We start from the raw sequence: 17531 nt of genomic DNA on the forward strand, positions 1-17531 counted from the left end.
GGTTTCAAATTTTCTGTTTTCAAGAAACTCTTCACTGATTTGTCCAACAGAAAGAGGACTCAGTGCATATTTTAGGCTATACACAAAGTTCACATGGGACATGGCCGAGCCTCCTGTGCCTCACTGCTGCCCTTCTTGAACCAAATGCTCAACTAAAAACACACCAAAACACACAGGTGCATAAGGTAATATAGACAAGATATTTAAGAGAAGCTTATCTGCCATTACTGACCTCCTCAGTGGAGAATACAATGTGACATATATTGCTCTAAATCTACACCTCCCCCCTCCCCTTAATACTGTTTTTTTATATTTTTGGCATGTTTTATTGGTGGCTCCTTACTTTGTACTGCTATTATGATTTCCTTTAAAATGAAACCTATACAAAGGAAAGAGGAAGGCCTCCATTTTTAATCTCTCAGTTCTAGAAATCTTGGTGCACAAACACTTGAAAAAAACATTTGTTCTAGAACAGCCATAGGCAAACTCCAGCCCTCCAGATGTTTGGGACTACAATTCCCATAATCCCTAGCCAACAGGACCAGTGGTCAGGGATGATATGAATTGTAGTCCCAAACATCTGGAGGGCCGGAGTTTGCCTATGCCTGTTCTAGATAGGCACTAAGTAATACCATGGGGTGGGGGAATAAGAACCGCCACAGAGGCAAACTTCGGTCCATGCACATGTAGGGTTTTCAGAAGTTTTTAATTCCATAACTTTATCTAACAATCTTTGGCAGAGGGATCATTCGGTCCAGCAAATTCAATGGATAGTCTTGGGCAAGTCACTCACTCTTGGCCCCAGTTCCCCAGCTGCAAAATGGGAGGTATAGCATCATCTTGCATAAGGTTGTAGTGAGAACAAGGAAGGGTCACATCTGATATTGCCATATTGTCCATCAGAGTGCACCTGCAAGTCACAAAAGGGAATGACAAAAAAGGCATCAGAGGGACTTCTGCCATGTCTCCTTGTGAACTGAAGATGGGTAAAAGTCCTTCTGCTGCTCCAATTCTTATCAAAGGAGTGGCTTGAGGATGCACTCCTATGAATAGAAACAGTTGCTAGCACTGGAAGGGGTCCTGAGAAAATACTCCATAAAACCATGGTGTATGCAAAAAATGCTATAGAAATTTAGACTCCATGAAATGCTTTTTAAAAACAATGGCTTGTAACAGCTATAATTTAAAAAGCATAAGATATACTGCAATGCATCACTACCCTACTTAAGAGCAACACTCACCAGTGGGCATATATTCCCACCAGCGGCCTGCGCAGAGATCCACAACCTTCACCACTCTCAAATATAGAGTGACTGCTTCCTTTAACTTCCGAGAGAGGCATTCCATGCACATGATATCCTGCAGGGGAAGATACCTTCAGAAGGAGAGTGGGAGAAGAAAAGATAGGATTAATTCTCAAATGATTTGATTCTTTTCCCTCTGCTGTTAAAATAAATGACAATCTGGATGCTGCTGTACTCATCCACACACACTCATAGCACATAATAAATTCAGCAATGGATTCAAGCACTATTGTATTAAAACAGTATTAAAATTGTATCAAAACTGTACTATTGTATTAAAGCAGAAATAATGTATGGCTATCAAACAGGCAAAGCACTCAATTCAACATAGTTTGATTGGAAATAATATAACTGCGGCTAATACCGTTCACTTCATCTGAAAATTAAATTGGATTATTTATTAGACTAAAAATATCTAAGTTTGTCAAAATAAATCTCATAGAATTACAGAGCTGGAAAAGACATTGAGGATCATCTAATCCAGCCGCCCTGCAATGCAGGAATGTGCAGCTGCCCCATACGGGGATCGAACCTCCAACCTTAGCATTATCAGCACCACGCTCTAACCAGCTGAGCTATAAGCATTTCTCTATGCTTACAGCAAGGCAAATAGCAAGCATCTCTTATTCACAATACTTTCAAATCTGTGATTGCTACATCCAAGTTTCATGATTTAGGGGGCTAGCTCTTCTGATTCTGAACATTAGGACTTGAAATTCCTCCTTGGTCAGTCTAACTGAGACCCACCTGACAAATTAAAAAAAAAATAGTAGTACCAGCCCATCTGACTGGGTTGCCCCAGGCACTCTGGGCAGTTTCCAACATACCGTATTTTTCGCTCTATAACACGCACCAGACCATAACACGAACGTAGTTTTTAGAGGAGGAAAACAAGAAAAAAAATATTCTAAACAAAATAGTGGATATTTGATTTTTGTGGTTCATGCTGTGGCCACAGACATGTGATCTGACAGTGAGTTTGGGGTAGCCCAATGCAAAAATCCTGAGGATCCATGTGGATCCATGCTTTGTAACCACGGAGGAAGGAAGGAAGGGGGACCATGGATCCTCTGCTCACGACTGCAGCAGATCCCCCCGCATCCGTAGGCATTCCCTCCATAACACGCACAGACATTTCCCCTTACTTTCTAGGAGGAAAAAAGTGAGTGTTATGGTGCAAAAAATACGGTATATAAAAACAGAATAAAACATTAAACATTTTTTAAAAACTTCCCTATACAGGGCTGCCTTCAGATGTCTTCTAATGGTTATATAGTTACTTGTCTCCTTGATATCTGTTGGAAGGGTGTTCTACAGGGCAGGCACCACCATCAAGAAAGCCCTCCGCGATGGAGGCAGCCTTCATTTTCACTAGGTAACTTGATGATGAGCCCTCACCAGTGTTCAATTGCATTTGACCAGAGTTTTCCTCCACTCACGTTCAAGCCATCTCCCAGCTTGTTTTCTTGCCCTAAGCTCTGGAGTATATAAGGGAGTCAAAGAAGCTCCACAAAGCAGGAAAGGGCTCACAGGATCAAAAATCACCAAGAGCCATCCAGAAACCCATTGGATCTATCAGTTTCTGAGAATGGACCATCCTAATAGGTCCCTCGCCACTCAAAATAGTCTGTAGGTGGAGAAAAGGTTCCCTCAATTGTCACCTAGCACCAGCCATTCCAATAGGATGCTCATTAGAAGAACTTTAACTTTAATAACTAGAGGCAGAGATTGCTTTTTCCCTTCCCATGTTCATCTGAAAAGGCTCCCAGTCACTTACTGTTCCACTAAAAAATAAGACTGTCCTTGCCCTGAAGTGCAATAATCTAAAAGGCACAACATCAAAGAAAAAAGGGATGAGGAGGGCAGGGACTGTCATCTTTTTTAATGGATTTGTAAGTGACTCTGGGAGCCCTTTCAGCTGAACAGCAGGTACAATATAAAGGCAAAGACCAGTTTCATCTGGCAACAAAACATAAAGCAGCTCCTTAATGCTAAATCAATGTAAAAAGATATATGGTCTACATCAACCAATCACAGGTACAACATAACATATCTTGCAAATTATTATTTCTAATTGCTCATGTGCATAAGCATTTCCAAAAAAATACCAGCAATAAGCATAGGCACCGACTCCATGGGGCCTGAGGGGGCCCGAGCCCCCTCAAAAATTCGTTTGGGGGGGCCTCCGCCCCCCCAATAATCTCGGGCGCCCCTCAGCAGAGCGCCACCGCCGCCCCTCCCCCAGCCCAAAATGCACAGGGTCGGGCTGCATGCCTCCTGCCCTCCCTCCCGAGCAAAAGCTCCACCCAATTTCCTTCGGAGCTGATTAATAGGCGCAGCACGCTCTCCCCTATTCGCTCACGAGGAGGAGGCGCCACTTTATCTGCATATGCATGAGCTTATTTATTATTCATGAGCTTTCCCGGGCCCCCCCAATATTTTTTATAAGTCCGCGCCCCTGGCAATAAGTCTGAAGAAACTGGTCCGCTTTATACAGGGAGAAGGTTAATCTGATAAGGCTAAATTTAAGGCGTATTTCACTTTCAGGATTGAACAGATAATCTGATCTTTGTCCTCAGGTACTACAGTGAATTACATGAAACATCAAAAACAGAACATTATCTTCCAACCCACCTGAAAATATGACAAAGCACTTCATGTGAAAGTTGGTTCATATAGTCCTTCAGATCAGCAGTTTTAACACATATGGGTCCTCCCCTGCTTGTGGAACATACTTTTACATTTTTCCGCCTAGGCCCCATTATGGTGATGTTTGCTGATTAAAGGGATCAGGGCTGGTAGGCAGATGTAGTGAAACTGCAGGAGAAAATGGTAACACAGGAGAATATAAGTATTTAACATACAGAAATTCAAGGCATGACCTGTCATAAACATGAAATTTAGTAAAGAACAAATAAAAATAAATAATAAATATAAATTTATTTCAGGAAAAAAAATATAGATTATGATCTCTTTCATATATAAAATCTCTCAGTGAGAAATAAGGACTAAAGAAACCCCAGAGTTAGCAGAAGCCAATTAGTAAATTGAGGCTTTCTACAAGCAAGCAGGGTATAACTTCCATAAAATAAATAAACAGACTCCAGCTGGGACTTCTTATATAACCCCTCCCCCCAATTTTTTTTTGCTAATTGCCATTTCTTCAGCAGTCAACTTCTGAAAAACAAGTTTAAAAGAACAATATTCTGTGGTACTATAAAACTAACATATTTATTGTGATGTACATTTCATTACGCCAGTGTTTTATATTGTTAGCCCGAAAAGCAACTGCACGGCGTTAGACATCTGAAAGAGAAACTGAGCACATCTTTACATAGTGGGATTCAGAGAACCTGGCTGTCAGAAATTATGTGGTTGAAGTGTCTCTCTAGCTGAAGCAAACTAGAAAAGCATAAGCACTGAAAGTCTTGAGTCAGGTTTTAAATATGAAATGCTTTACACAGGTTTTCGGGCTTTTCCGTTCCCTTTTCCGTCCTGGCCCAATGAATTCACTGACTAGTTTTCACTTCTATTATTCAAAAGTAAACTGAAAATCCAGGCCACCATTCCTATTAATAGCAGAGATTCTGTGTGACAGGGATAATGAATATGATGACCGCCTGGTGAACATAGGACTACAATTCCCCAGCAAGTCCAACAACATCAGTCCCCTGCTCCACGAAACGTTAAAAAGGAGTGGAGCTTGGAGAGAGTCTGCGAGAGCAATGCACTAGCTCTCGCCAGGTAAGAAACGAAAGAGATAAAACAGGATCCCCTAAGAGCAAGACGGTGAAGGTTGGGGAAAGAGAGAGACAAAGCGAATACCTTCTGTTTTTTCGGCAAAAGCAGCCGACTTCTTCTCGAGTAAAAGGGCCAGCCTCCCACATAAAAACAATGGCATTTCTTCCCGAGTAAACATGGTGGGAAGGAAGCTAGAGACGGGCCGCAGAGCCGCAGGCCGAGGAGAGGAAGGCCAGCCTGGGCCGCGCATTTAAAGGTGCCCCAAACACGCGCACACTCACAGACACGCGCGCACATCCCTCCTCGGAGTCAGTTGCGAGGGGGGGGGGGGTCGGGGGTCGCCGTCAGCCCCAATACAGTCCCCGCGGGACTCGGAGGCGGCTGTGTCAGCGGCGGCCGCTGCCCGCCCGGCTCTCCGCGCTCCCCTCAGCGCAGGGACTTAGGGACCCGCCAGAGACAACCCACCGCAGCAGCCTCTCACCTGCCCGGCCACCCCCCGTTATTGGGGTTCTGATCCGAGGAGCCGCTCCAGCTGGAGACACTTCCTCCCAGCGCTACGCGGCGCTTCCGCTTCCTATTCAGCCGTCGGGCATTTCCGGAGGCTCGTGCGCAAAGGGAGGTGAATGAAAACAAGAGAGCTCAGCAACCGTCACTCCCGGCTTCGATTAAAACGTTCCATGGGGGAAAGCAGGGGAGGAAGGAGATTCCGACTAGACATCAGGAAGAACTTTCTGGCCGTAAAACGGTGGAACCGACTGTCTCGCAAGGTGGTGGACTTCCCTTCCTTGGAGCAGAGGCTAGATGGTCATCTGTAGTGTCAAAGATACTTTAGCTGAGATTCCTGCATTGCGGGGGGTGACTGGATGACCCTGGAGGGGACTCTAGGGACGCTTTCAAAGCCGTGCAAGGAAAGGGAGCCTCTGTCCCTGCCCTCCCTCTCCCCACCTTTCTTTTTCCCCCTCTAAACCCTCCTCCTCCGAAATCCATTCACACGCGCGTTTCCACCCCCCCCTTGCCACTCCAATGGCGGGTGTCTGCCGCGCGGGGACCGGAAATCCTCCCGAAGGACCACATTGACCTCGTGCCCTTACCTTTTGCCCTGCCAGCATGGCTGCCGCCTGCGCCCTCCGCCGCCTCCGCCTGCCTCTCTTGCTCTCGGCAGCTGCCGCGCGGCGGCCTCCCCGTCGCTTCCTGGCGGCGGCGGCGCCTCAGTTCCAGTACATCGTGGTGGAGAAGCGCGGCTCGGCGCAGAGCGTGGCGGTGATCCGCCTGAACCGCCCGCAGGCCCTGAACGCGCTGTGCGACGGGCTGATGACCGAGGTGAGCGAGGCGCTGGACGCCCTGGAGCGGGACCCTGGCGTGGGCGCCGTGGTCATCACGGGCAGCGAGAAGGCCTTCGCGGCCGGCGCGGACATCAAGGAGATGCAGGGCCGCACCTTCCAGGAGTGCTACGCGGGGAACTTCCTGGCGCACTGGAACCGGGTCTCCACGGTCAGGAAGCCCGTCATCGCCGCGGTCAACGGCTACGCGCTCGGCGGAGGCTGCGAGCTGGCCATGATGTGCGACATCATCTACGCCGGCGAGAAGGCGCAGTTCGGGCAGCCCGAGATCCTGCTGGGCACCATCCCCGGCGCCGGCGGCACCCAGAGGCTGACCCGGGCCGTGGGCAAGTCCCTGGCCATGGAGATGGTCCTCACCGGCGAGCGCATCTCGGCGCAAGAGGCCAAGGCGGCCGGCCTGGTCAGCAGGGTCTGCCCCGTGGACAAGCTGCTGGACGAAGCCGTCAGCTGCGGCGAGAAGATCGCCAGGAACTCCAAGCTGGTGGCGGCCATGGCCAAGGAGGCAGTGAACGCGGCCTTTGAGATGACTCTGGCCGAGGGCAATAAGGCAGAGAAGAGGCTGTTCCACGCCACCTTCGCCACGGAGGACAGGAAAGAAGGGATGAGCGCCTTCGTGGAGAAGAGGCAGGCGAACTTTAAGGACCACTGAGTCGCCCCACAGAAGCCGCTGACGCACAGTGCGCTGGGGACTGGCCGGCTGGTTGAAGAGATCGCAGCCGTGTTTATCCAGTCTGTACAGATGGCCTCTTCCAAGTGGCACCTCTCTGTGACCTTTAATTGCACCTTTAATTGCAAATTATGTGCCTTTCACTTGCCAGGAAGATTGGGGGGGGGTAGTTTGGGGATATGCAATTCCCAGTGATCAGTTTCTTTTGTAAGGAAATCATTATTGTCTACAGGTCTCCTTAAATCAACTGTTGGAGAATGCCCCTGTCTGAAGAAACCTTGGATCACATAGTTCCCCAATTTGTTTAATTGTAGTAAATGGCCCTGAGACAGCAATGCCAAATGTAGGAGATGTTACACATGCACATACATGCATGCACAAAACTTTAAGCTCTGTGATTCTTTCCCAGCTCAGATTGTAGGTTTTCCCTCCACATTAGGGTGAGTAGAGGCAGGTGCTTCAATGCTATCTTCATCCTGGGCTGCTGACTCCTATGTGTGCTTTGGGAAAGGTTTGCCCAGGGTAGTGGTTCTTTTGGTTTGGTTTTATCTGTTCTGTTCAGAGTACTGCTCTGGTGGTGAGTCTGAGCTGTAGCTGATGGCCACTGCAACGTGGTGGTGGGTAAAGGCTTAATGGTGTGCTGGGGCTGGGCTTTGCAACTCTGCATAAAGCATAAAGCATAAAGCAACAAATGAATAATCGTGACAATACATGTCTTTAATAAAATTACATCATTTCAAAAAGACTTTCTTCCTACTCTCCTTGACTATGCAGTCCTATTTATATCTACTCAGAGGTAAGCCGCATTGATTTCAATGGACCATTCTCCCAGGTCAAAATATGCACTGTACTGTATCCGAAATCACCATTTGGTGTGCGACAGATCTCCAGTATTCATTCCGCTGTCTTTTTCATAGAGTTAGAAGAATGTCGGAATCCTACACCTTTGCAATCCTTATTAACACTGCTGGTCTAAAAGTGAACTGTTTTTCCGATTTCTTACGCAAAGGCAGTAAGAGGTTCAAGGGGGTAGAGTGACAGCACTCTGTGTCAATAGATTATAGTGGCTAATGGTGAGTTTCAGGTTTCTACAGTTATTTTGACTGTGTCCCTTTGCCTTTTCTATATCTCCGATACCTCTGGTTTATTTGGCCTCTGCTGTGTCATGCTTGTTTCTCAAGGAATGGATGGGTCATGGTTCAAACAGGCAGTTCAAAGCAACAGGAAAAGATTACATCTCCCCCAACCCCACCGCTTGGGGAAAGATGTAAAACTAGGAAGTTTCTGGAACTAGTTTACCTTTCTTTCTATGACCTTGTCTTTATCTATTAATTGGATCCTTCCTGGATAGTATCTCATTGCTTCAGGCAGTTACATTGGACAGTGGGTAAAAACTGTCCTCTCTTCCTTGTACTGAAAGGCTGACCCTTGCTTTGGGCCTCTGCAAACTGACAAATGATAGATAACAATCCAACTATAGCTGATTTTTGCATGGTGGGGGGAGGGGATTGTGTGTGCATAAGGTGATGTGTAAAAGCAATTCGCATATGGAGTTGTATCTAGCTAATGTCTACTCTAGAGTAGAACATTGAAATTAAAGGGTTTCTATTACTTTCTCTGGGTCTACTCTCAGTATGGCTAGCATTGGATACAACCCATTTAATGTATCCTCTGGAAACATTGGAGAGAGCAAAGGGGGGTGTCAATCAAGCTTACATGTGTTTGTGGAGCACACACATCTAAACATACTTGGTGAAGGGTGATGCATTGCATTGGCCCATTGCACCACTGGCTACAGAAGCTATTTGGCCTGCTGAGAGTCTGAACTGGCACAGAGGTGTGTAAGTATGGGTGTGATGGTAAAAGAGGAAAGGCTTCTGCTTTTATTTTATTGTGTTTAATAAAGGCCTTCGGACAAGCGGAATTGAGCCAAGTGGTATTGTAATAACGAACTTGTTTTTTGAATACTGTCCATTCTTATTAACACCTGCTCTTCTACAGATTAACCTAGAAGAAAAGAAAATAGTAAATCAACTAGCTCTTAATTTGGATTATGGGACAACAGAAAATGTCAAGAAGACAAACAACTTTGCATGTTTACACTTTCAGCCACTTTTCTAACTGCATGCAAATAACGGTAGACTTAGCTGCCAAAATATGCATTTTGGGGTGTAGAGGCAACTCTCATTGGACTAATTGGGACTTATTTCTGCATAAGCTTGCCTAGGATTGTATTGTTTGTTATAATATAGCAAATTTTCTGACTTCTACAAATATGACTTCCCAAATCAATAATATTAACAACTTAGGAGCTCATTATGTACTAGGCAAATGGTTAGGTGTGGTGCCAACGCAGGAGCTGTTGTTTTGCAGTCATAATCTTTCAGTGAGAATTTCTGCTATACTGAGTTAACTGCAGCTTAAAAATATCAACATTAAGAATTGGACATACCTTGTGATCTGCACGCTCCTCTGTGCCGTATGCCAATTTGAACTCCAGTTGCCCTGTAATAGCAGAGGAATGATTTATATAAATGACTACCAAAAGTCTGGGGCTCTAATATCCTGATGGGGATAATGTACTTAGAGTTGCTGTGTATCACTAAAGTGTCATAAAGAAAGTAGTTCTTGAACAAACAAAAACACACACATATATATTTCTCCCCCAGCTTTTGATCCTATTATTTCCAAGGCATTTTACCATTTGAAACTATATTGGCAAGACCATCATCAACATAAACAATAACCCAAGGTTGAAAAAGCCTGCTGTAGAGTGTGTGCATGGTATTTCATAGTTGTCTTAGAAGTAGTTTCTTACCATGTTGGACTTAACAGATTTGTAAATTTACAAAAACAAACGGAGCGTTAGAGGTGTAAAGAAGTTGAAGGAACTTTTTACCATATGTGGTGGGATTGTAAAAGCGTTAAAATATATTGGGAAATGATACATAATGAATTGAAAAAGGTGCTCAGAATAACATTTGTTAAGCAGCCAGAAGCCTTCCTGTTGGGTATTTTAGGGCAAGATCTGCTGAAAGAGAAAATGACATTATTCATGTATGCTATGACGGCGGCAAGAATACTGATAGCACAGAATTGGAAGACTGGAGAAATTCCAACAAAAGAGCAATGGCAAGAAAAAGTGATGAACTATGCGGAGTTGGCAAAGCTGACAGACAGACTTCAGGAAAAGGACAATAGTGATTTTCAAAAAGTGTGGGAACCCTTTATATTATATTTGCAGACACAAAGAAAGAATATTGACTTGATGGCAGGATTTAAATAAACATTCACAATTTTATGCACAGGGAACAAATATTGTAACAAAGGGAAAATATGATATCTTGTAAAAAATGGCAGAGTACAATGGGGAGGATAATAAATCAGAAATGGAAGTTGAGGGAAGTCCAAAGGGAGGGAGGGGATATTATGCAAATTGTATATTATGGATATAAGTATATTTGTGATGGGGGGGGAGGACTTACCAGATTTGTGCACACAAGATGCATTCATGGGCATAGGTCACACCATCAGTGCCACACACAGGCCTGTATTCTTGTGGGCAATCACCAAGTGGTGGCTGCGGATACCTGCTGCAGTCAACCTATAAATAAATATATAATCCAGAGAGTGGAAACAAATGCAGCTTGACAATACTAACTTTCAGCAAGTTCAGCCTTTGTTGGCCAGGTGAAACAAGGCGGGAGGGACAGATAAGGTGTCCTTGTAGAAGCCACCTAACTCTCAGCAGCCAGGAACATCATTACTAGACACTGGAGGGACCTGTCAGGAGTGAACATGGACCACTGGTATCAAGCCATATGGGAAACAGCCCTTCTAGAGAAGCTAACCAGATAATGAGAATCTATCCTCATTAGAAAACCCTTGGCATTTTTGGACGAATCAAGCACAACAGCATGCATGGTTATCTGCACCCTGGGTGGCCAGATGGCAGTATAGGGGGTATAATGGGAAGTCCAAAATGCTGTTTCCTTTAGAAATGTAAAAAGAATGCTGCTGTACAGCTCTTAAGCAGTATTCTGTACACAGTAAGCAGAGACCTATGTGGGCAGGACCAGAGCCTATTGGGGGGGAAGTGTGCAGCATTGCGGTGTTCTGCCTCCTTCTGTCACCCAATCTTTGTGGGTTTGCATGAAATTTAGCCGAGGGCCAGAGGTTTCCCCACCCAAAGCTACAGTCACATAAGTATAGAAACTCCTTTCTCTTTCTACAGATTCTATAACTTGTGCCCCAGCTGTCTATATCAAAAAATAGTCTGGGTTCAATACACAGCGGGAAAGCATAAGGAATCATTTAAAGACGGTATTCAATTTAAAAATCCACTAAGAGTCAGAACTAAAAACATGCCCCTAAAATTAAAAAGGCCTTGTCCCCCATACTAATCCCATTTTACAGCTGCTAAGGGGGGCATTTATTATAGCTTTTATAAATAAGGAAATATAAAAATGCATTCCTGGACAGTTTATTTCTAATGTGCAGAATGTAAACACAATTTGGTTGCTAAACAAAGACACTAAAGGCTTTTTAAAAACAAAATATGCACTGACCTTCCCTCCTGAAGCTTCAATACCTGATAAACAAGTCAAAAAAGCATTTCAAAACACTACCAATGAGAGATCTTGGGTTGGATCCAGACTTAGCTATGCTTAAAGTAGACCCACTGAAACCTCTGGGACAAACATTATGGATGACTAACTTAAGTGAGTTCAAACCCATGCAAGCTGGTGGTTACTAGACCATAGGCTCCTCCCAACCTCCTCCCCCTTTTGACATTTCTTTTCCTATGCTTAAATCAAGATCAAGGTAGCTTACAAATGGAAATATCAATCACAACAGGATGGAAATGAAACCTAAAAATGAAACAGCAGTAAAATGTCATTTCTCCCACTACCCCTTATAAAGTGGTCATTGGTTATGGAGACTTTAACATAGTGCTACAATGTGAAGGTGTCTTACCAAAAAAGAAGCAACAGTTTGCTAGAGAAAGTATCAGAAGAAAGGTGGTAATCTTCATGGTTAATGAAGTCTGTATTATCTTCTCTCAAGATTCAGCCACTGCTCTCTGCTTTACCTAAGAATGTACACAATTATAGACATATATACATATGCACCATATCTATAGAAGCAATCACATTCTTTATCTGGACCAGGTCATTAATTATCACAAGGCTCCATCATCTTGTTATTTTACCTGCGGGAAACGAAAGACAAATGGTAATGAGATATGGAGGGAAAGTTGACAAGTACATTCTTGTATGTGTATAGGAGAACAGTAGCAGAGTTTGATAGTTCATGGGATGACCTCACTCTTCGACATCCCAAATGACCTCCAAATAACTCTTTACTTGTTGTCTAATTAATACATTCCGTTCATTCTCCCAACCGTTCACGAAAATTTATGTTCCACTCTACAGGTAGCAAGGGTCCCAGAGAATTAAATGGGAGCGGCATATCCAGAGTCCTGTTTGGTTGTAGTAAATAGCCCTGAGACTGCAATGCCAGACATAAATGTAAAGGTAAAGGGACCCCTGACCATTAGGTCCAGTCATGACCGACTCTGGGGTTGTGGCGCTCATCTCACTTTATTGGTCTAGGGAGCCAGCGTACAGCTTCCGGGTCATGTGGCCAGCATGACTAAGTCGCTTCTGGCAAACCAGAGCAGCACACGGAAACGCCATTTACCTTCCCGCCGGAGTGGTACCTATTTATCTACTTGCACTTTGACGTGCTTTCGAACTGCTAGGTTGGTAGGAGCAGGGATCAAACAACGGGAGCTCACGCCATCACGGGGATTCGAACTGCCGACCTTCTGATCAGCAAGCCCTAGGCTCTGTGGTTTAACCCACAGCACCACCCGCGTCCCTTAATGCCAGACATACAGTAGATCAAATTGCACCTTCTGCCTCCTCAATGGAGTGAGTAGAGAAATGTGTGTTAATCCTAGGCTGCTGGCCCTTGTATTCTTTTGATTTGATCTGTTCTGGAGTCATGTGTCTGTTGCTGCTCTGGTAGTGAGTCTGAACTGTAGCTGTTGTGCACTGCACACAAGCAAGAGAGGCACATTTTTTTAAAAAAAGTTATACATCTGGTGCTGGAAAAAGAACAAGCACTGAGCAAAGTGAACTTGAGGGTGCAGTGGGGAGATCTCCAGTCATCATCCACTTTCTTTTTGATGGCTGGACTCATAAAAGGACTTAGAGGAAGATGTTAACACCTGTTGAAGTTCATGCAGAAGGGGGTGGCCCATTCCATACCCAGGTTTTTTGTTTTCTTAAATTCATATCCTACTTTTCTTCCTTCACAAAACCCAGGGTGGCACACATGTGGTTTCTATGTGTTAACTCATCATGTCCAAGCATTGACCAGACCCAGATCTATTTAACTTCAGCAACTTGGGAGCTTCCTGTGTGCCTTCAGGTTGGTTGTTGTGTGTTTATCACCCTGAATTTGAAGGATACACACAGTCTGACTCCAGAGGCATGGTCCAAAATGCTTTTATTTGTAGCTGTATCAGGAAGAAAATAACACATCACTTAAAGGTACAAGGAAGGAACTGAATTGCTTTTGAGGACTTATGCATAGCTAATGGACAAGGTTGGGAGGCGCTGCCATCCAACAACATCTGGAGCAAACCAGGTTGAGGAGGACTTCCCTTATCTCTCTGTGTGGGCAGATTTCACTTGTTCTCATTGCTGCATTTTGACCCTGTGGGACTTTCCTTTTGTCAGGATTTGCAACATTAAATGTGAGCTACAAGGAAGGGTTTCTCCCCTTCTTTCATTTAAATAGCCACACAAGGAAGCTTGCAACATCTGGGGTCAGAATAGGTGAAATAAATGGGTAATAACTATTGGCAAGGATTGTGCAATAATAGGAGAAAGACGTGTGTGCGCTGAGAGCCCCCAGCTATGTGTAGGAAACCCAAGGGTTTTTATTTGTTTTGCTTGTTGATAGATGGCCATAAGAGATTGCTACACTCAGCAGAGGAAGGTTTGGGAAGGATCCTGGGTAAGCGTTTGTCTTCCACCATTTATCCACTCAAACCTGCTTTTCACCAGCTACTTTCCTTTCCAGAGGTTAGAAGAGATGAGGACCCAGAAGACCAAGTCTGATTGGGAAAATAGCAGAAAGGGAATGGGACGAGAAGCTTCTCCACCTTCCATTCTTCTGTCCCTGGTCATAGGTTCCATTTTCTTTACAACAAACAAAATAAATAAATGGCAAGTGCATCCCCCCCCCCCGCCATGTGTTTCATGTGTCATCCAATTTGGTTGTGGGCAGGTTGCTCAGCTTGGAAGATGCTTATGACCTGTCCTGTGCGCGGGGCCAAAACAACATATTGCACAACCTGAGGGTCTCTGGATGTCACTTCCCCCTCTTGCAGTTTAGCTTTAAAAGTTGTTTTGATGCCATGTTAGCGGTAGCAGTGCAGCTGATGGCCTCATGGAGCACCTTTGGCATGTCTGCTTTTTGCCAGTGAACTGGGAAGATATGGAAATAGGCAGCCATGTTGATAGTAGACAAGGGAACGCATGTTTTGCTACCACCCAAATCTGTCACCTGAGTCACACTGCTCAGCAGAGCTCATGATAGGCCAGCCCCGACTAAGAGTGAGGTCAGAGACCTTTGAAAGGAGCAGCCCTACAATCTGGACTACAACCCTCTCCAAAGTGTACATTGACAAACAGCATTATATTGATCAGATTGAGCCGGTCCACCCCACGGGGGGCACTAAGTATTTTTCTTCTTCTTCTGAACAGGGGGGTGGTAGGCCAGATCAGTTTGAGAATCTCTAGCGTAGAGTCTAAGCCTGGAGCCAATATCGTGAAGGCAAAACTACCAGAGCAGGACTTCCAGAGGTAAAATAAATTTGGCGCCAACTGATGGCAGTTTCCAAACCTAGTTGCATTCAGTGTCAGCAATTTTGATGAGCAGGCATTTCTTCCCTCCCTGCTCCCTCCACTGCCCCCACTCTGAAAATGCCTCTCTGAAAATTAGACTTGGAGAAAAGTATTACACTGATTCTAATGGGGGACTGGTTTTTAAGACAAATTGATATACAGGGAAAGGGCAGGGGCATAGGAAGGGGGTGCGGGGTGCAGCATACCCCGGGTGTCACCCTGAGGAGGAGTGACAAAATGGCGGGTAGCACTGTTTACCCGCTGCCTCCCCCCAGCTGTAGGGTGGCAGAGGCCCTGCAGCACTCCCCATCTCATCCCTATGGGTGCAGCACACCCCATCCTGTCCCTGTGGGTGCCGCACGCCATGTCCCCTCCCTATGGGTGCCACACGCCCCATGCCATCCCTATGGGCAGTTCGCCCCGCCCTTGAATGCGCCATACCAGGTGCCTGAGCCACTTCCTCTGCTGCTGTGTGGGCCACATTTGGCCTCTCTCCATCCTTGCTTTAAATCAAACCCTTATTCAAAGTGAACGGCAAGTATGTCAACTGTGTCTTATGTGTTTTGACCAACTCTTCGGGTGGCAAGCAGTACTCATTCTAACACACAACCTGAGATGATAATTTGTTAAATATGTATTTTATTCTGGGCACAACAGATCCTGGAATAATACAGGAGATTAAATAAACTTTATATTTTTGAACAAGGCTGCCACCAGCCTTTCAAACCATGAATCTTTGAGAAAACCTTTAAATGGCGAGTGAATGGGTTTTACATTTCTCATTGTAAAATGTTTGTCTCTCATACAGTCATATCTCGGGTTACAGACGCTTCAGGTTGTGTGTTTTCGGGTTGTGCACCGCGCCAAACCGGAAGTGCTGGAATGGGTTACTTCCAGGTTTTGGCGCTCGCACATGCGCAGAAACACTAAATCACACTTTGCGCATGCACAGAAGTGCCAAATTGCGACCCGCGTGTGCGCAGACGCGGTGCTGCGGGTTGCAAATGCTACAGGTTGCGAAAATGCCTCCCACATGGATCACGTTCGCAACCCGAGCGTCCACTGTATATGCTTCTTTCTATCAGTCAATCAATAAAAAATATTCTTTTCAGTACATGGTACAGATACAGTATCTTTGCAAAGAGTAATCAAAAGAATGTCTTCCGTTAAAGAATAATGTTTCTTCTATCGTTATTCATCTTTCTGTGAAAATGAAAACAGAAAAATAAAGGTATAGTTTGTCATAGTAAGGAGTGTAGCAAGAAAACCTACATTTAAAAAATAGGAATGAAGGGGGAAACAACTTATAAGCAATGTAGCCAAATTTCATAAAAGCAAACCATTCTCTCTCCTGCTAACATCCATATCCCTCTGCCACTTGCAGTGTGGCATACCTGGTGCCTGGATCAATTCCAAAAGGCTAGGAGCTGCTCACCAAGGGTGCAAGCCTGCTGCCTGAAGGGTTCTGTTCTGCCATTGAGTCTCTCGCAGGGAATGTGCTGGTGAAGTAGCACTTTGCATTCTCCTGCTCTCTCCTTGTGACCATATAGTGTTTGACATTTAATTGTTTGATTTGGATCTGAATCCTACTTGGGTGTTCCCTAGATTGGCCCAGGTTGGGTCAGGGTGCATGTGCAGTGTGTGCACAGACCTCAAAACTAGTTAAAAATGCAGAGAAGTTGTGAAGTCTTATAAAGCCCACTGACCACAACCCCTTCCTTCTGATTCGTGTGGGTACAAATGATACTGCCAGACACAGCCTTCAACGTATAGCAAGGGTCTATGAGACTCTGGGCAGGAAGGGCCTTGGGGCACAGGTGGTTTTTTCACCACTCCTTCCTGTTTAAGGTTGTGGTCCATGGAGAGAGGAAAATAGATCTTGAGAGGGAAGGAGACAACATTACAGACGACACAAGAACACCTGGTACTGGGGATAATAGCTTCATGGATGCACAGGAAACTGAAGTGGTGCCACAGGTACCTGTTACAAAGCAGGAAACTACAAGAAGGAAGCTGCTGGGGAGGGCTGACTTGCGGTTTCAGTTGTCTCTGTGCATTAGTATAGAGCATGGAAAACAAGCAAGATGAATTTGATTTCTTAATACAGGGTGGCATATATGACCTAATAGGCATTACTGAAATCTGGTGGATGAGAGTAGGGACTAGAATGTAGAAATTGAAAGGTATAACCTGTTCAAAAGGTATAGACTAACAAGAAGGGGGGAGGAGGAGCATTATATGTTAAAGATGTGTAGACTGGTAAAGAGCTCTATGACCTGGAACATGGAAGGCAAATTGCGAGTATATGGGCAAAAATTGTAGGGGAGAGAGAAGCATCAGTTACTTTACTGTAGGTGTCTGCTGTATGCCTCCAAGCCAGACTGAAGATTTGGATGATGCCTTCCTACAGCAGATTACCAAACATTCAAAAAGGAGAGATGTAGTAGTAATGGGAGGTTTCAATTACCCTGATATCTGTTGGAACTCAAACTTTGCCAAGAATGTAGGGGCATGTACAAGAAATGGAGGAAAGGGGAAATCATGAAGAGTGTACAGG

General features: G+C 45.0%; 2 protein-coding genes across 4 annotated transcripts in view; one reads left to right on the forward strand and one right to left on the reverse strand.

The window, feature by feature from the left end:
* Nucleotides 1–5660, reverse strand: part of FBXO38 (F-box protein 38) — a 38058-nt gene extending 32398 nt beyond the window's left edge. Inside the window, exons 1-3 of one of the 3 annotated variants that reach the window (XM_081178347.1) lie at nt 5527–5660; nt 3939–4121; nt 1242–1375 (exon numbers count right to left, since the gene is read on the reverse strand). In XM_081178347.1, coding sequence (XP_081034473.1) covers nt 1242–1375; nt 3939–4066 — 262 coding nt within the window. In that variant the 5' untranslated portion in view covers nt 4067–4121; nt 5527–5660. Of the gene's footprint in view, nt 1–793; nt 911–1241; nt 1378–3938; nt 4122–5129; nt 5504–5526 lie in introns of those variants that run through there. The other 2 variants (XM_081178348.1, XM_081178349.1) reach the window with 2 other exon arrangements.
* Nucleotides 5661–6027: 367 nt separating this feature from the next.
* Nucleotides 6028–10353, forward strand: ECHS1 (enoyl-CoA hydratase, short chain 1). The gene has a single exon (XM_081178784.1). The coding sequence runs from the start codon at nt 6153–6155 to the stop codon at nt 7032–7034; it is 882 nt and encodes a 293-aa protein (XP_081034910.1). The 5' UTR covers nt 6028–6152; the 3' UTR covers nt 7035–10353.
* The last annotated feature ends 7178 nt before the right edge of the window (nt 10354–17531 follow it).

This window comes from Podarcis bocagei, assembly GCF_964188305.1.
Source record: "Podarcis bocagei genome assembly, chromosome: 2".
Taxonomy (NCBI): domain Eukaryota; kingdom Metazoa; phylum Chordata; class Lepidosauria; order Squamata; family Lacertidae; genus Podarcis; species Podarcis bocagei.

Coding starts and splice junctions, on each gene's coding strand:
- ECHS1 (XM_081178784.1), top strand. CDS start 6,153: ATGGCTGCCGCCTGCGCCCTCCGCCGCCTCCGCCTGCCTCTCTTGCTC.